At 38.0% G+C, this 20,676-nt stretch overlaps 1 protein-coding gene across 13 annotated transcripts in view; it reads right to left on the reverse strand.

Annotated features, from left to right (window-relative positions):
- nrxn2a (neurexin 2a) overlaps positions 1-20,676 on the reverse strand; it is a 387,404-nt gene that overhangs the window by 42,251 nt on the left and 324,477 nt on the right. For all 13 annotated transcript variants that reach the window (XM_079898733.1, XM_079898732.1, XM_079898730.1 and 10 more), the window contains one exon: positions 12,109-12,290. In XM_079898733.1, the coding sequence (XP_079754859.1) occupies positions 12,109-12,290 (182 nt within the window). The remainder of the gene's footprint in view (positions 1-12,108; positions 12,291-20,676) is intronic.

Genomic DNA, 20,676 nt, shown 5'->3' on the forward strand with positions numbered 1-20,676 from the left:
CATGAATTATTTGTTTGGATTGTACATTTACAGTGGCACTTAGATGTAGATCCTGATTGCATAACAATATTGTGTTATGACATTTTCAGAGATGCGTACTCTAAAATAAGCATGGCATGCCCCAAGCATGTTGCAAAATGAAAAACAGTGCGAACACATTTTCATTGAAAGATTGAAATAAGCATTCATGCATAACTGATGTGGGGTGTTTTGGTGTGTCAAAATAAAAAGGTCTCATTTAAAAAATGGCACAGGGGACATTTTTCTAAACCTAGAAAACAAAAACATATAAATCACTGTAAAATTACTTTACAGTATGTTTTTATGAAAAATGTTTATGGTAAATGTCAAGATAAAATTTCTATAATTAGACCTAGGCATAGATACCAAAACCAGTACTTGAGTGCTCAAAAATTGCAATGATTGCTAATGAAAATACTATAATTCTGTGAATTTTATATATTTTTTTAGCTCAAATTTATTAAAGGGCACCTATTATGCCTCTTTTCACAAGATGTAAAATAAGTCTCTGATGTCCCCAGAGTGTGTATGTGAAGTTTTAGCTCCAAATACCCAACAGATCATTTTTTACAGCATGTTTAAATTGTCATTTTTTGGGGCTCAGAAAAACGCGCCGTTTTAGTGTGTATCCCTTTAAATGCAAATGAGCTGCTGCTGCCGGCCCAAAGGGCGGAGCCTCAAGAGCTCGCGCTCAGAGCCAGGACAATCTCATCTGATAATATCAAAACACAAACTCTCAGTAGCGGTGTTCATTTTGACCCGGAGTATATTATATTTTTAAGTCGAAAGACAGCATTCTGTACTATATTTTCTGTTAATAATTAAAATTTATTTCGAAATTCTTTTATTTTAAATGCATTTAAAATCTATATTAGTTAATTTAATTGTCACTTTTATAAAAATAATCACATTAAATGAACACGTTATATTGTCGGCTCTAGAAATAAGACCTTTGCACCAGAGCACAAAAGAAATATATTTTATTTTGCACATATTTTACCGCAGTACGTTCCGGAGACAGCAAGAAAAGAGCTTGATATATGTCCTAGGCATGTTGAACGAGGCATTTCAAAGGAAAGGCTAATCCATCAATCGCATGCAAAACACTTCTCGTTTCAGTCTTCGTGTCATGGTTAAGTGCACTGAGGCACACATCCAAACCCTTTCTTCTCTACACTCCTTACATATTTTCTTCGGGTACCAAATGCATCTGCATTCATTCGGAGAAGCTGAAAATATCTCATGTAAAATGTATAAAGCATGAAGTCTTTCAGGAAGTTGCTAATAAACAGGAAGGCAGCACAGGCCTCGTGTTCTTCCTCCTCACTAGATTTAGCACTGGAATCACGCATCCCTGCTGCACAATTTATCAAAGCAAATTTATGAATCAATTGTCATCTCTCCTACTGACAAGCAACTGAGCTCTCCCTCAAACGGCTTGGCAAATGGGACGCAAAGCTATAAGAACAACGCGCTGGAACTGCTTTCCAGAGTTAATATCTTCTTCATGGTAGATTATGACCAAATGCAGCCTTCATTGGGAGAATTGGACTCAATAGAGGTCAGAAAGATGTGTGTCATTCAGCATACAACAAACAGCTCTGCAAATGCCTCACAGAATCCATTTAAAAAACTTTATATATGCCGTATATGTTCACTAACCGTCCTTGGGGAGAATCCAAAGTCCTTTACACATCAATAAGGATTGTTTTGGCACAGAAATCCCACTTTAACCCACCAAAGCTCACTTTGTTAGTACATCCAACATGTCATAGGCCACATGCACACTGGGTCATTCTCAAAATAAGGTGAAAAATATGTTCTTTAAGAAAAGAACCACCATATAAGCAGTCTATAACCTAATAGTTTATTAAATATTATTAAACGGTTTTACTCGGTATTGTATTGTTTTGCATTTGGATTTTTTAATTGTTTAAATTTGTCAAGTGCCCTATGACATTTGAAGGTAATTTTTTGTTTATTTTTTAAAACAAATTTGTTTTCCAGGGTTTAGCATTAGTGCACAGTCAACCAAGTGTGTGTGCTTGACAAAGGAAATAATAAAAAACAGAAAAAAGTTGGCACACCAAGGCTCTAAAAATGCAAAGATGTAATAGACTCTCACACAGTTGACGTTTTGAGCATGCAAGCTCTAGATCAGAAAAAAGCTAAACAAAATAATTACTAAATTCTTCATTAAATATAAATAATTTGGAAAGTACATGTCGTGCTAGGTTAAAAACCTGCATTTTAAAAGTGTGACAAAATACTCCCACAGTCAAAGTTCAGAGCAAGACAAGGTGTGGCAGGACTGCATTCTGTACACATGAATGTACACTCCCAAAACTTTGCAGTGTGTGTGTCCATAGTTCAGTGGGCAAGACGATGAAGACAATTTGCTGAATAACTCAACTCTTTTCACAACAATTGCACCTTTAATTACCTTTAAAAGGCACACACTGCCTTTTGACAGATTTTGCTTCCTTTTTTTAATCACGGCACATCTGTCTAGGGGATACACACCACTAAAAAGAATGATTTCCCTGAGGTGTGCTGCCGCCCCTGGCATCTGTTCCATAGCCAAAGTGCACCTCGACCAGTCAAATGTGAGATGGATGGTGCAGTGACGGAGCTCTAGAGCTGCTGCACTGAGCCCAGCCAAAATGGGCCCATGAAAAATACTGTCCCATAGGGCAGTGTTTCCCAGCAACTTTTTGACTGGTATAACACCACAGCCCCCGCAGTATGACTATAAATATTTTTTTCTGAACATCATCATTTAGCATTATCGTTAATATTATTACAATTCTTCACTTTTAAACTAAACACATTCAATACTGTGGGAGAAATCTCAGCAAGCATCTTCCCTTCAAACTGATCCATTATATATATCATTTTGAAAAATGTATCTATATATTTAAATATAAGTAATATATACATTTTTATAAATATATCTTGAGAAGTATATGTCAGAAGAACTTGTTGAGATAAGGCTGTTCTTGGGTCAACATGAGCACTGACTGCAGAGATCGCAAAGAAAGTAATCTATAGGGCCCTATTTTAACAATCTGAAACGCAAGTATCAAACGCGAAACGCAAGTAACTTTGTGGTTGGATCTCTGGTGCTGTTGCTATTATACCGGCAGGATAAATGACTCTTGCGCCCGACGCAAATCTAAAATTGGTCGGTCTGAAGTAGCTACATTACTCATAGGTGTGGTTTGGGCGTAACATGAAATAAACCAATCAGAGCGACATCTCACATTCCCTTTAAGAGCAGGCGCGCTTGTTCCATGGCGGATTGCTATTTTAACGTCGGATTTGCCAGGCGCGCGCCAGGAGCGGTTCACAGCCGAGGAGACCAGCGTTCTCGTCGGGGCCGTAAAACACAGAGAAGTGATATTCTATGAGGATGGGAGAAACCCAGCCAAATTAGCTTCAGTTAAACAGGCGTATAATAATTTGGGTAAATGTGTAAGCTAGATTTATGCCTATTTTTTCACATCTTCATGGACACCACAATGATTTCCCTTGTGTGGAATATTTTTCCTTGAAATTATGTATGGTTTGCATAAATGGCAACTGCTGCGTCTGTTTAGATGAGAGAAACAAAGTGTATGCGCGTTGTGCACACACTACATTATGGCCAAGCATGCGCCCTTAAAATAGCATCTGAACACGCCACTGATTTTAGACTAGGTTTTTCCAGGTCTGTGGCGGAATTGTTTTCTGGAACTTTTGCACCAGGGAACGTTTGCGCCGGAACACGCCTCTTCTTTACACTGAACCGCCCCCGGGAGCGCAAGTTCATTCCCTAATTTACCAATGTGTGGCTGTCGAGGGAAAAGTCCGCTGTGCGTCGGGTGCAAAATAGGAATGATACATGTGTCGGTGTACATAAGTCAATTGCGCTGGGTGCAAGATAAGGGCCCACAGTCTTAGTATTTAGATGGCTAAATACTAACATAGTGTTAGTATTTTCACCCCCCAAAAATGGTTTTACACCAGTTATTTATTTCATTTGCTGTAGTGTGTCAGTAGGAAATATCAGTTTACATTTCCAAACACTTCTTTAATTGTAATAATCCAATGAGATGTTTGTATGCCCAAGGAGTCTGACAACAGCCGGTATCTGATCTCACCATCATCGAGTCTGTCTGGGATTACATGAAAAAACTGAGACAGACTTCAGAAGAACTGCAGCAACGTCTCCAAGACTCTTGAAGAAACCGTCCTGCAAAGCTAACTGAAAAACTATGTGCAAGTGTACCTCGGACAAAAGCTGTTCAAAACGCAAAGGCCGGTCACAGTAAATACTGATTTGATTTAGTTAATAGAAGTTAATTGATAAATTAAAAATGCAGGTAGGTTTCTTCAAGCGTCTTGAAGACATTGCCACAGCTCTTCTGGATTTATTCTCAGTTTTTTCTGTTTCTTCATGTAATCCCAGACATGAAGGCTGTTGTCAGACTCCTTGTGCATACTAAAATCTCACTGGATTATTACAATTAATGGCAAAGTGAATGTTTGTTAATGTAAACTAATATTTCCTACTGACACACTTCAGCAAATGATATAAATAACTGGCTTAATAATTGTTTTTTTTTGGGTGAAAATACTAACATGTCGAAGACTTTTGCACAGTACTGTATATATATATACATACATCTGCCTGGAGTCTTTGTAAACACAATATGTATATTGCTTTTTTCTTTTTATTAGGTATATTTGGTACAGTGTAAATGCTTTTATTTCAATGTCTTCATGTCAGTTATATGGTTGATTTCCTAGTAGCCCTTCTTGGGAATCACTGACACGTCACAATCCCCTGTATAGCTAGGTTGGCGCAGTAGACAGAAACTGAGGATAGACTTATTTTAAATTTATAAAATGTTTCTCTGATTTTAATTTGAGGTGAAGGTTGGAGAGATCATATTAAAAAAATATCAACTGAATTACTCATTTCCCCTCGAGAAAGGAATACAGAATTTGCCAGCAAAATGGGTCTGTGTGAATATTCTTACAAGAACAGTTAAACTTCTTTTGTGCTCTACTCCTGATTCCCTTCCATAGAGATCGCCTTTGCCACAGGGTGCTTTCTAAAGTTGCTTAATGAAGGAGGCTTACAGTGGGCTGTGATTGACAAAGGCCAATTTAATCTGCCTATTAGTCAAACACACGGTGGGAGCAGCTAATTGTAGTGGGAGGCGCTCCAGCTCCTTCATTTTACAGTGCCAGAGATCTTTTGTAGCATTAAATGATGCAAATCGAATTGTCTGAAACATCTCTAAGCTTTTGTCCTGTTATACAACAGCTAGTTCCGGTCTGAGTGTTGTTTCAAGAGTGCTGATATAACAGTTCAACAGCACTGAGACTTTTTCTGTCACTCCACTTGTTAGTGTTCATTTTAGAAAGATTGTCAATCTGTGCATTACTGGTTAGGATTTTTTAGTCACTCTTGCTGTAGGTTGTTTTAATGAAACAAGTATTAAAAACTGTATTTATGAGTAAGTGACTGAATCATTTAACTGATTCATTCAAACACACTGATTCATAGTCGGATGCAGCAACTTTCTTAAAGAGTGAGTCATTAAATAATTTGTTCAGGTGAGTCGTTCAAACACACATTTATTACAACGTATTACATTTATTAACGTAACAATGTTACTCTCTTTATGAGCGAGACATTGAATCATTCATACAACTGTTTTGTTCAAACAGTGATTTTCTCAGGATCGCTGTTGTGTTTTTTTATTAGAGATGAGCAATGGTTAATTCTGCTGTGTGTTTGGGGTGTGAGTGTGTGGAGTTTATTTGTTGAACAAAACGTCAAAGAATCGTCAAGTTATTTTTATCACAGGCATTATAAAACCCCACAGGAGAATCTCGAGGCAAGCAGTGGCGAATTAGTCTTCTGGGTTTTGATGTCATCCCTGCACCAGGCTGAATCACAGGAAGTTCAGCAGAATCTTACCGTTTCTGTATTATAATCATGTACCAGTGAACAAACAGAAGCACATTGGTAAGTACAACTGCAAATGGCCACTCAAGCATCTGCCATCCAGTCTGCGTTCTCTTTTTGATGTCTGGGCCAGCTGGCAGAGGGCACCAGGGTCACAAGTTCACATACCCAGCCATGCTGATGTCACGACCAATGGGTCACAGTCTGGGTGGCGCCTACAATCCATTTCAAGCCCTCTCTCCAAGGTGTTTGGTTAACATGGCCACCAAGACCATAACGCCCTATTAATCCATCACTTTGTGCCACTAACAGGTGGGCAGGTGAACCCTGGGGCCACCTCAATGCATGATGCCAGCAAAATGGAGAAGGCCAGAACATTGGTTCAGATCGATACGCACCCACCCAGAATACAAAATGAGTCTGCTATTCATTACAAGCCGTAACAACCCCTAGCTCTGTCTCATTCATCAGCCTGAGCTGTTTCTGCTCAGCTATCATCTAACCTCAGACTCTGTGGGTGAATAAACGATGCTACAAACCCAAGCAACATCATCAGAGAGAGAGAGATAGAGAGAAAGAGGGATGAATCGTAAGAGAGAAGGAAAGGGAACACCCTGAAGTCAGCCGCCTAAGGGCCGCCGGGCTCTGCTACGCCCACCGTAGTCAGTCATTCCATACATCTGTCATGCTCATGACCAATTGGATTATCTGTCCTTGGTTGTAATTTACAAGCTCAAGTAAATCCTGCTACATGAAGGACAAATTTTGAGGCGTAAGCTGAGTTGTCTTGAGAGCAGCGTGAAACCTTGCATGCTATTTGCCACGCCTCTCCTTCATAACTCGCCGTTTATGTCTACCATAAAGTTTACAGACTCGTTTTTATATACAACCAAATATTATTTACGACACAAGCCAAATCATGGAGCGCTGTAATCAAGGTTGATGCCATCGCTTGGACCAGTTTAGTGAGGACAGAGGCTTTTTGATATAGCGTTTCCTGACCTGTTTGTATAACATACCCACATCGGTAAGGCTCAAATATGCTGATAGCTTTTATCACCATAGACAACAAACAATTAATATAAATGATAAGGGGGTCAGAGGAAAATGTAAGCAAAAAAAATCACATTTACATTATTACTGTACATAAAGACAGGTTGAAAACCATGCAATCAATTAATCATAACATTTTTGGTTAATTTTGTAATTAATTATATTGTTAACAAACAGTGATTAAGACGGATTTTGTAAAAAAAAATTGTGGTTACTAATTATTTTTGAAAGACATTTTTAAAGAGTATAAATTCATCTTTGCATATGAAAATACATACAGTGCTGGTCAGAATTATTTGCCCTCTTGGTATATACAGTGAGGAAAATAAGTATTTGAACACCCTGCTATTTTGCAAGTTCTCCCACTTGGAAATCATGGAGGGGTCTGAAATTGTCATCGTAGGTGCATGTCCACTGTGAGAGACATAATCTAAAAAAAAAAAATCCAGAAATCACAATGTATGATTTTTTAACTATTTATTTGTATGATACAGCTGCAAATAAGTATTTGAACACCTGTCTATCAGCTAGAATTCTGACCCTCAAAGACCTGTTAGTCTGCCTTTAAAATGTCCACCTCCACTCCATTTATTATCCTAAATTAGATGCACCTGTTTGAGGTCGTTAGCTGCATAAAGACACCTGTCCACCCCATACAATCAGTAAGAATCCAACTACTAACATGGCCAAGACCAAAGAGCTGTCCAAAGACACTAGAGACAAAATTGTACACCTCCACAAGGCTGGAAAGGGCTACGGGGAAATTGCCAAGCAGCTTGGTGAAAAAAGGTCCACTGTTGGAGCAATCATTAGAAAATGGAAGAAGCTAAACATGACTGTCAATCTCCCTCGGACTGGGGCTCCATGCAAGATGTCACCTCGTGGGGTCTCAATGATCCTAAGAAAGGTGAGAAATCAGCCCAGAACTACACGGGAGGAGCTGGTCAATGACCTGAAAAGAGCTGGGACCACCGTTTCCAAGGTTACTGTTGGTAATACACTAAGACGTCATGGTTTGAAATCATGCATGGCACGGAAGGTTCCCCTGCTTAAACCAGCACATGTCAAGGCCCGTCTTAAGTTTGCCAATGACCATTTGGATGATCCAGACGAGTCATGGGAGAAAGTCATGTGGTCAGATGAGACCAAAATAGAAATTTTTGGTCATAATTCCACTAAACGTGTTTGGAGGAAGAAGAATGATGAGTACCATCCCAAGAACACCATCCCTACTGTGAAGCATGGGGGTGGTAGCATCATGCTTTGGGGGTGTTTTTCTGCACATGGGACAGGGCGACTGCACTGTATTAAGGAGAGGATGACCGGGGCCATGTATTGTGAGATTTTGGGGAACAACCTCCTTCCCTCAGTTAGAGCATTGAAGATGGGTCGAGGCTGGGTCTTCCAACATGACAATGACCCGAAGCACACAGCCAGGATAACCAAGGAGTGGCTCTGTAAGAAGCATATCAAGGTTCTGGCGTGGCCTAGCCAGTCTCCAGACCTAAACCCAATAGAGAATCTTTGGAGGGAGCTCAAACTCCGTGTTTCTCAGCGACAGCCCAGAAACCTGACTGATCTAGAGAAGATCTGTGTGGAGGAGTGGGCCAAAATCCCTCCTGCAGTGTGTGCAAACCTGGTGAAAAACTACAGGAAACGTTTGACCTCTGTAATTGCAAACAAAGGCTACTGTACCAAATATTAACATTGATTTTCTCAGGTGTTCAAATACTTATTTGCAGCTGTATCATACAAATAAATAGTTAAAAAATCATACATTGTGATTTCTGGATTTTTTTTTTTTTTAGATTATGTCTCTCACAGTGGACATGCACCTACGATGACAATTTCAGACCCCTCCATGATTTCCAAGTGGGAGAACTTGCAAAATAGCAGGGTGTTCAAATACTTATTTTCCTCACTGTATGATCAAAGATGGCTGTAATAAATAAATCTGCATTGTTAATCATTTTGATATTTTATCAAAAAAATTAGCAAAAATCTAACCTTTCATTGAAGTAAAAGAATTGAAAGTGGGGAAAAAAAATCACATTATGAAATAAATGTTTTTCTCCAAAACACGTTGGGAACAATTATTTGCCCCCTTTTATTAAAACTTTTTGCAACCTCCTTTTTCCAAGATAACAGCTCTGAGTCTTCTCCTATAATGCCTGATGAGTTTGGAGAACACCTGACAAGAGATCAGAGACCATTCCTCCATACAGAATCTCTCCAGATCCTTCAGATTCCCAGATCCATGTTGGCGCTGCTTCTCTTCAGTTCAGCCCACTCATTTTCTATAGGGTTCAGGTCAGAGGACTGGGATGGCCATTGCAGATGCTTGGTTTTGTGCTCAGTGACACATTTTTGTTTTGATTTTGATGTTTGTTTTTGGATCACTGTCCTGTTGGAAGATCCAAACATGGTCCGTTATAAGATTTCTAGCAGAGTTTGTCAGGTTTTGATTTTTTATCTGTTGGTATTTGATCGAATCCATGATGCCATGTATCAGAACAAGATGTCCAAGACCTCTGGCAGAAAATTAGGCCCACACACACAAAAAAAAAAATTCTCCACAGATCCATCCTTCAGCCCACAGAATGGGAGACTCTTGTGCTTTGTGTCTGTGACGAGAGGAGGAAGTTTCTGAAAACAAGCCCCAGTCTGTGTCTGGCAGAGCAGCTGCTCTCAGACTGTTTATGGCTGTGCTGCCATGGCGGCTCACAGTGTGAAAGTCGACAGTTCACGCTGAATTAATTATTCATTCGGAGGAACCTTATTAAAATGCATCTTTTTTTACTCCCTTGAAATATAATTGCAAGTAATAAGCCAAGAGGTCAACGAGGCATTTACAAGCTTGATCTACCGTCATACTATCTCAGCCCTATGTTGTTTTAATAGGCTAAATTAATATGAAAGGGCATGTTGTTTTCTTTAGAAACTGTTTAGCGATTAATGATTCCATCATTTTTTTGGGGTAATTTTCTCCTATCTGCCTGGGTGGGGGAGGGGGTGTGCTTGGATCTTATCAAGGAGAATTGAATGTAAGGACATAGTTTCTATTCATCATTTGATCCCTGAATATAGCTTCATATGTCTGGAGCCCCTGAAGCGTTCTCTGAAATGATTCAACTTAAGATTTTTATCCAAGTCAATTTGCATCAGTTTCTCTGTCAGCAGTTCCCAAACTGAGTGAATGGAAATGGCAAAGAATACGTCAGTAGCATTGCTCATACAAAAGTCTCCAGACAAAATACATACCACCAGAGTTTTATCACAGCAGAATTAATGAAGTTGCATTCACACATATCGGAATCAGAGCCGGTGCCAGTACCCATGAACTGGGCGGTGCATTCATATGTCTTGAGGGGGCCATTCGTTTTTCCATTTGTTATTCAAAATATTCCTAAACTTGTTAACTATATCATGAGCTATCTGATACATTCCGATTGTCAAATATGTGTAACTGAATGTGTTTTTTTTTAAACACCTTTATAAAGATCATGTTAGCTGATGTTAGTTTGCACTGCAATTCAGAGATTAGGATAATTTATCCCCAAATACATAAAAGTAAGTGGTCGGTGAACTGGGAGAAGAATACAGTAAACTTTATAGTTACCTACCCAGTGTGTAACTGATATGAATAAAACACGTTGTCAAATTATAATTGAAAGGATTATTATTGCTGCTTCCATAGACATCAGTGTGTATTTAATAAACTATGAATGTTTTGTTTTGGGCTAGTACTTAATTTAAATGTCTATTCAAAAGTCTGAAACCTAAAATAAATGGTTGAAATCACTGAATAGTTGTGATATATGACAAGTGCTGAGCTCATCTGTCTCTGGCTCAGGGCCAGCCAAAGCGTGAAAGCACATTTGAATTTAGCAGTTGATCACGTGACGCGCTGAACGTTCAAATCAATCCGGTGTGATGGAACATGTTAAAGTTGGGTTAAAGTTGATCGCGTTTTGGAATCGGCGGTGGAGGGACAAATTGAAACTGAGGGGGCACATATCAGATCTGAGGGGGCAATACTCCCTTTTGCCCCCTTCTAGTGCCGGGCCTAGTCGTAATTAGCGTAAATATTCCGTTTGTAAAAAGCATTCACATCCTTGTAGAACTACTGTAATTACAGTACAACATTGCTTGTACCACCTGAGTGCCTCAATGTCATGTGTAAACACTCTAAATGGCAGTAGCTTCAGTAAAATGTAGTTAAGCAGTTATTTTGTAATTCCTATTATTGACTATTGTTAATGACTTAATAATGTAAGAACAATCTAAATAAAGAATAAAAAAATACATACAATACAGTTTAATGTAGCTAATGCTTTTGTCCCACTAAATGAGCAATAACTTTATTAATAAGGCATATGAATAATGACTTGTTTCATGTTATATTGTGGTTTTGTCTATTGATTGTTCAGATTACTAAAAAAAATATTTTGGGGCTTTATAGTGTTGCCATAAAAATGCATAATTCTGATTCAGAGGATGCGAGCAGCTCCTAGTAGAACGGCTAGGGTTGTCATCTAGAAATTTTCCTTATTACGACATGGCATAAATGCATGGCATTGAATTTGCGTATATCAGTGGTGAGTTTTAGCTCTGTATCATGTTTATAGATCTACAGACATGTGGCTCCCAAAAGAAGCTGTCCTTTTCCCACTTGAGCAATAGTTTTATAATATAAGAATTATAATAAAATATTGTACATATTTTTTTATCACACTATTTTTTTATCATCAATCACACCAAACTATTTCCTGCTTAAAAGAATAATAGTTATTATTGTAAAATATTGTACATTATATATTGTTTTCACACTATGTTTTTTACACCACACTAAACGTCAAATTGACAGTCCTACAGTTCTCTTAAAAAAAGAAGACTTCAAAAACCTTCCAGACTGTAATGCAGCCAAACCGAGCTGAAAAAATGGAATACACTGGAATAAAAAGACACTTGAGCCACCTGTGTGTTAATATAAAGCCCACAGGGGACTGTAGGACAAGAAATATCCAAATTAAGAAGCCTATTAGAGCTTCAAACTGAGCTATGATACTCACAATGTGCAACTGCAGGTAGTCTCCGAGGCCCTGGCTGCTCTCCACCTGCACCAGGATGGCATCACTCTGCTGGGTGCTGAAGCCCACGGCCAAACGGTCCGCCCGGGTGCTTGGCCGATCATTGGGTGCCCAGGTGTATGTGATGAGCGCTCCTCCTCTCCCAAAAATATACGTGGTCCCAGCTGCCAAATGAAGAAAGACATTAAACATGAGCTAAACGTTCAAAGATGTGGCATGAGACAAAGGAAAATAAGAATGAAAGTGAGTGAAGATGTAGAGCAGCACAGCAGGAGGGATGTGAATGTGAACGTGTGAGGCAAGACGAATGCTAAAGAACCATCTCACATCACACATTTGCCCTGTGCACTGCCTCATATGAGATAAAAGCGTCTCTGTCTTTAATAAGTTGCTATCTGTTCAGATGCGCGTTAAATGCTCATTTGCATTGTTTCCTTAGTGACAAACGACATATTCAGGGCTGCCATTTCAGACTCAAACATCCTGCGTCAATTTGGAGCTGAAATGCCTACTGGCCTTGAAAAAAAGGGCCCATTTCAGTGTGAACTTCAACTTCTTGCCCTCTTGTTGCTCTTGTTCTTCACTGCATACTTGGGCGCTAATATTTCACCGCAATTGGACATGGCATCGAATCACAGCAGCTGTATAGAATTGAGGGTCTGAAATGGAGCCAGTGCCGTGCTGCGTCAGCTCGGTATGAAACCACCGCAGGGCGGGACGGGTGCCCGACATACTTTAAACTGCCAAGCTATCCGCACTGAAACAGCCCTAGAGAATGAACCTGGGCAACAGCGTGGACCGATTTGCCAGGGTTAAAACGAGAGGTTGTAATGTGAGCTGCCTCGCTGCTGAAGCAACAATGACACAACAATGGACTGCGTGAATGAAGTCCTGCTATACTTAATGAACAATGCAGGGAAATACATCAAGGTTCACAGAAACAAGAGACTAAAAAAAAAACAGCAATTAAAAAGTATGTTAGACCCTTTCTTTAACTTCAATTTTCGGAGGTATTTTTACTACTCCGAACCTATAGCCTACATCTCATTTAAATGAAAATAAAATACATATAGCTTCAGAAACATGGGTGTCCTAGAAGATTAACCACAGGTAAACTTCACTGACTATGTACCTGTTCCACTAGGTCTTTCCATTAACACTTTCCATTTTGTTTGTTTTGCCCCTTCCCATTCATCCCATTGGACAGGGCTTCAGACTGACACATGTTGGACAACTACATACATCAGATAAAATGGACAGTTTTGCTAGTTGGTATTGGGTTCGTTCTGACACGTAGGGATCGGATGCTGCATTGCTATGGCCTGCCACACTTTTTTTTCTTCTTGTGTATCCACTTTTGAGGTGTGTTGCTTGCTTTTTGGATTTCATCCTGGACTATGTCTTTAAATGTATTTTGTGTTTGATGTTATTTTTAATGTTTGCACTAGATCCACTGTTATTTTTTTTATGTAAAGTATAGTATAAAATGAATATACTTCATAATCCATTTTAAATTGCACTTTTTAAACAAATTAAACACATTAAAAAGTATATTTTTATTTTAAGGTGTCCTTGTTACAATGTTATTATACATTTAAGTACTGAGTAATATTAATTAACAACATGTACTTACTATAGGGTTAGGATAAGGGTTTGGTTGAGGGTTGCGTGTAATTATGCAAAATTTACTGTTATTACTACAGTAAGTACATGTAACATATTACCATTTAATAAATACAATAAATGTTCATTGTTTATTCATGTTACTTCAGTGTATGGCACCTAATGTTAACAGACAGAATTTTTGATTTTAATAATGTGCCAGTTTGTATCAATAATGTATAATGTAAAATGATTCATTGTTTGATTGTTTTAACTACAGTAGTTTATTAATATCAACCAATAAATCATGAAGGTAAAGTGTCATCAAGATGTTAGATTTTAATTATATTTTATACAAATATTGCTAGGAATTTTTTAAAGCAAGAAATTTGAAAAAATAAAATAAAACAAACTTACAGGCCTGGTTTCACAGACAGGGCTTAGACTAAGCAGGATTAGGGCTTAGTTCAGTTAGGACATTTAAGTAGCTTTTATCATCATTCCTTAGAAAAGACATTACTTATGTGCTTCTTGAGACAAAACACTGACATATTTTAACAAGTTGCTTTCAGCTAAAACAGCTCAAACATGAATTTCAGTCTGGGACTAAGCTTAAGACTTGTCTGTGAAACTGGGGCACGATGTTTTGCTTGAAAAGTGCTTGTGCTCTCCTTATAAGCTTATGCTCCGTATTTTATCTAATAGAATGAAATTCAGACATTTTTAAGAGGGGCTCAAGTGACATTTTTTCAAGGCATTTTTAAGGGTCATTCTATGCTGGGTTTTAAATCACATTATTAAAAAGCTCTGCTACAGCATAAAGTGACGTTAAGTGCTCTCCATTTGTTTCCGCTCAGCATCTGCTACAAGGGCAGGTATTTGGCCATCATTGGTATACTGATATTTGGGTTTTTCTTAAACGCCCTCCCAACTGATTAATGCTTTGCTAAATGACTGATCTTCCTCTTTTTCCTCAAATCTCACCTAAACACCAGGATGCCAAAGTGAAGCCACCTGTCATTCCTGGCGCTTGTGTTCGTCTAAATGAGAAAACAGAGGAGGTGGGGGGAATGTAATGAAGTGTTCTGGCGAGTGGTCCCCTAGGTGGGATGTGGGTTACAGAGTACTGAACACCTGCTCATGAAAGCTGCTAGCTAACTTGTTGAGTTTGGGTTGTCACGCATCACAACAACTGTTTGAACTGCTGAAATATGAGGAACGGTTATAAGGAAATGCTAAAACACATGGGATCAATCAGGCTTATTTGTTTGATTGGAGCTAAAGTGTCTGTTGTCAGCAGGGTCCAAAATTAACACCCCCCCCAAGAGCTAAATGCGAGTAAAATTCAGTATTGACTATTAAGCCGATTAAAGCCGTTTGCCAGTAACTTAATTCAGAACGGCAACATTTTAAATCAAATTATAATAATTACAGTCTGACCTCACTGATTTAAGCGGCATATAATTTAACTGAAGACCCACAAACTTCTACTTCAATGGAAAACTTAGTTTATGCCTGACACGTGGAATATTTCTCACATTAATCCACCCAGATGAAAGTATCAGGAACAAAACCACAATGTGTCCTGTCATTTGTGACAGGCGCAGTTTCACTGAGAGACGGATACTGTCTCTTCTTATATTATTCTGTGAAAAAAAACAGCTCAATAATTCCAGTGTCAAGGTGATTTAAATATATCTTTTTTTTTATAAAAATGATGCGAAATACAGTTTCATGGCTGTTAAGGAATATTTATGGCTGGGAATTTTCTCAATATACTCACCATTGGCAGTTGGGTTGTCAGTCTTCTTCTAGACAACCCATGTGACTGCGGAGGTACAAGGATGTTTTTTTTTTTTTACCGGACGCTTAGCCTTACGTTTCACAGCAGAGGTGAAACTAAACCACTGCTATCATGATGCAATCAGAAAGTCTATGAAGTCTCCAAATCAGAATTGATTTCCTCACTCTGAAGGAATAAGAATTTATCGGCCTGGTTATTTTCTAAATGTTGCAGCCTGATTCCACTCTATATCATCGAATCAATATCACTTTATATAGGCCTCTGATAATGTTGTCTGCCTATATATACGCCTTACAGGGGTTATGACCTATACTCATTTATCTGCCCTTGAAAATTATGACATTTAATCTTTTTGTACCATTTTCTATATGTGAAAGAAATTATCCCTTATTTTTTTGCAAATGAATATTTGCTCATGAAAAGAGAATGCAGATATGATACATTTGAGCCATTACTGTGCACTCAAAATATCTGTATTATTTTGCGATGGCTCTTTGTCATGCTTTACTGTAGTGGAACAAGCGAGGGCTGGTGCATTAAGTTCCTGATAGGTTAAGCATTTGTAAACAGTGTTTAATTCTATAAATACACTCTGAATGAACTGTCCACACACACCGTCTCTGGGGGAAAAATTCAATTTTCCTGCTTCAGTTACTTCCTGCAATTCAACTAAAAAGACTTGCCCTGTGTATTGAGCAAGATAAAACCAGTTCCTGAGCCGTGTGCCATTTAAAACCACCAAATCACAAAACAACTTTTATAATCCTTACTGTATGAAACAGGAATTTTGGCCAGGATATTGAAGGGCTTGTGCCTTCTTTTAGGCTGTAGTTTTCACAGGCATGTATCATGGCCACTAATTTGGAATAAATTGATGATTTAATGACAGTCACTTTTCAACACCTACTGGTAATACGATGTAATATTTATATTCTCAGATTAATAAATATTACAGTTTTCTTTCGGCAATATCACAACTCTAAACCCTGTGGTATAAAAGGCAAACAAAAATAAATTAATGAAACACTTTTGGCTACACCACCTCCCAGACGAACAGTTGAGCAAAAATGATTTATTTTTGCTCTCTTCATGCAGGTTCGAAAAAGGTTTTACATGTTTCTTCTTTTCAACAAGGCAAACAAGAATCTCCAATAAAGCATTGGGATTGGATTTCACTGAAGGCTCCTGTGAGATGCTGCGATTAGATAAGCTGTGTGTATGGAGGATACAGGGAAGTGAGTTAAGGAGCAGTGTAGTTATTTGCTGTATGTTCCCAGATGCCCACAGAAGGAGAGATATTGGAATCATGTCCACTGGATCATGTGTGGACATGATATTCCTTACAGTTCTGGTAATCTAAGTCAGCCGTCTATAGACAAATGAAGAGGCCAGGAGATGACACAGTTATTTGTGCAAGATTTCACATTATTTTAATGAATTATTCCAAATTATCGAGTGATTCTGCAGTAATGAGCATTACTGCAGCAAGGGTATAGCGCAGAATATTAATGAAAGAAATAGCTCATTTTTTTATTGTCTTTGTGCTAGTAGAGTAGTAGAGACTAGCCTACTACATTCTTTAAATGAATGCTCTCAGAAAAAAAGGTACGAAAGCTGTCATTGATACCTTCAAAAGGTACCAACTGATCTTAGTCAGATTAGATGCCATATTGAATTTAAAACGGATGAAATCAAAAGATGAAAACAATGGCACCCAATGTATAAAGGTCCATCATTTTTACAACTCAACTTTTAGAACTGTTTTATGGAGTTTTTGGTTGAATTCAAAAGCAATTTTTGCTAATTCAGAATGATTTACTTCAAATCATAATGAAGTTGTAGCAGACTCAAATGATTTTATGATTTTTTGGTAGCACTTGATTTTACAGTCCTGTTCCCCATGTACATACTATGTACTAATTATAGTAGTTACAATAACTGTGAGGGCGGCTCGACAATAAGGACTGCCCGATCGCCCGGGGCCAGTGTGAACGACGCTCGGGACAGTTGAGGGAACTGTCACTTGCCCGATTGGGCCAGTGCTTTAGGGGTGTGCGATATATCGTCTATGATATTTTGATTGTTGATTTAACGATCTGACATTATCGAGTATGTCCCACACATTACAAAAACACACCCATTGCACACATACACGACTACGTGATGTAGTCTGGTAGATTAGACTAGCAGGATAGAATTAGTCAATTAATATGCATTTAGAATGCCCCCAGATTCAAGATAAGCGGCAAAAATGCCCCTGTATGTCTTATATATGTACATCATTTAATATAGTTAATCTATATTACACGAAGAGCGCCGTTTTTCTCCAAATATCAGCATGATTACAAATGTGACATTGATTTTATACAACGTACAGTTTATTAAACAAGTTAATATTAAGTGACTTACATTTTAGACATCAAATCTCCTGTTTCACATCATGGATGTACTGCCGACAAATCTGCAGCAACTGCGTGATGCTGTTATGTAAATATGGACCAAAATCTCTGAGGATTGTTTCCAGAATCAATGCCACGAAGAATTAAAGCAGTTCTGAGGGCAAAATGGAGTCCAACCTGATACTAGCAAGGTGTACCTAATAAAGTGGCCAGTGAGTGTATATTCCACTAGAAAAAAAAATACATATTTAAAATAAAAGGTTTCATTTTATTTATTTCCATACTTTTTCATGGCCTGGAAATCACAATTTTTTATTATTTTAATTCCCTGATGTTACCAGGTTTTCCATGGTCATGTCTAGGAACAGACTGGAGAAATATCAGCACTCCTGGAAGGCCTCTCAGCCAATCAGATTCGAGGACCAGAGCTAACAACAGCTAATTTACTGTATGTCAGTATTTTATCTCAGAAATGAATGTTTTTCAAATAGCATATTACTTTTTAAAGGGATAGTTAACCCCATTATTTACTCACCCTCATGTTGTTCCAAACCTGTATGAGTTTCTTTCTTCTGATGAACACAAAATAATTTTGAAGAAATTCAAAGAAAAAAAGAAACACAAAAGGACATTTTTAAAGAATGTTGGCAACCAGAGAGTTGACGGTAGCCATTGACTATAGTATTTGGAAGTCAGTGGCTGTATCATCAACTGTTCGGTTACCAACATTCTTCAAAATATCTTTTGTGTTCAGCAGAAGAAAGAATCTCATACAGGTTTGGAACAACTTGAGGGTGAGTAAGTGATTTTAATTTTAATTTTGATCAAAATGTTTATTTTTGGGTGAACTATCCCTTTAAGGCAGTATAAATGCTTCTAAAATAGAATGGAAAGTAATTAAGCGGAAAATAAAGAAAATAATAAAAGATAAAAAGATCTTTCCTCACTGGATGTGGACTGTATGCCAAAAACAAACCAGCTGCCACTTTTGGGATAACTAGAACATTTTTGTCGGATCCATCCCAAGCATTTCTTTCAATGGATTCGGTTAAACTGATTTGCACTTTTTTTTCTTTCACTGGGTGTTTAGCTGCATTAGATAGTTTTGAATAATTACTTGATGAATTTAAAAATACATTTGTGACTGATCTATGATGTATATTTAATTGTAACTTCTTTTTTTAAATCATGCATAGCCCAGACTCCATAGGATTAATTTCCTATTTCCTAACACAAATGTAAAATCAAGTCAGTTCAAATATACAGCATGTAGTATGACTCACATACCCGTCTTTAGTGTTTGGAGAGTGATTAACCTTTCGGATAAGTTTGCCTGTCAGTCTGGGTACTGGGCTCATCAAGGTAAATGTGAACACCCATCATTTGTGGTTCATTAAATCTACGTGTTCAGCCAAACCTAGATGCTTCTGACAAATCAAATACCTTGCAGCACTCCCACGGAAACCAAGTTAAAGTTTCTCTAGTTTGAATGGTGCAGGGAAATAAAACCGTACAAAAGTCGGTTTTAGCATATCAGATTTAACCTCCCGTTGGCGTGAATTACAACACACGTATCTGCACGATTACAATACTAAGAAATGCCATAAAAAACTGGGCAGACACGTTACATCTAGCAGTCACAATGCAAAATCTGCAAAGAAGAAACTGACGCAGTCTACTTAGCATTCGTTGCAGACACTCACATGTTTGCAACACAATATTTGCTTCTCTCCCACAAAACCATTCCACGGGTGCCAGGGTGTATTAACCTCCTACATTACGCAGGATAAACCACACCGGATTTACACTTATTTTCTCACAGTGTGGATGTAGACTTTGAGACTTGATAAGCAAGCTCTGCAGGCTAAGAACATCCTGCACATTTCAAAAAGGAACAGCAAATATAACATGCTGGAGAGAAATTAAAATAAGTCTAGGGATGCGGGAACAACCAAATACAATCTAAATACTAAATAAGTCCTTTTAGCATTATTGTGGGGTCTGTTAATAGCGACAATGCTATTTACAGTATAAAAAAAGCAATCTGAAAAAGCTGCAAGATTTAATTGAAACCACAGGACCTGGAATAAATTTTTTATGGGTTGTTTTCCAAAGCTGCAAATGAAATTCATTTTATGGTGTGGACCAATAATAACATTCTGGGCTCTCAGCCATAACCATAAATAAACTACACGACATTTGAAAGAATAACTATGAAAATATCAGTTTTTTTTTTCTTCTGTGGGCATTTTCTGATGTCTAATCACAAAGGAAGCAAACAAATTAGCAAAACTTACTTTCACCTGAACATTAGTGTTTTATTTGGAAAACTTCTCTAGATTACCATATTACCTTTGTTAATCAAATCTAAATGACTTTTTAAGTTGACAGTGTGGATGGAAATCAAATGAAGACACGTACCCTGCAGTCAGGCTAACAGCCTAGCACTGAAATATTAGCAATTTCATGTAATTGCAGAAACCTGGTAGTGAATTACTCTCAATGCGAGACGCTTCGGTGGGGGACTGGACTTCCCTCTGAGAGGTTTTTATGAAGTTGCAGGCGTCCAGTTTTCCTCAATTTGGTTCAATTTGAAACTGTTGGAAATATTTTGAATGTAATTGTACAAATTGTACAAATGTGACATCTGTTTAACATTAGTTAAAAGTGCAGTATGCAATTTTTCGACGTTAATACATAGAAGCATTTATATAGGAGTAGGTTGATTCCCTCAAAAAGTGTAAA

Source organism: Squalius cephalus (genome assembly GCF_949319135.1).
Source record: "Squalius cephalus genome assembly, chromosome: 17".
Taxonomy (NCBI): Eukaryota; Metazoa; Chordata; class Actinopteri; order Cypriniformes; family Leuciscidae; genus Squalius; species Squalius cephalus.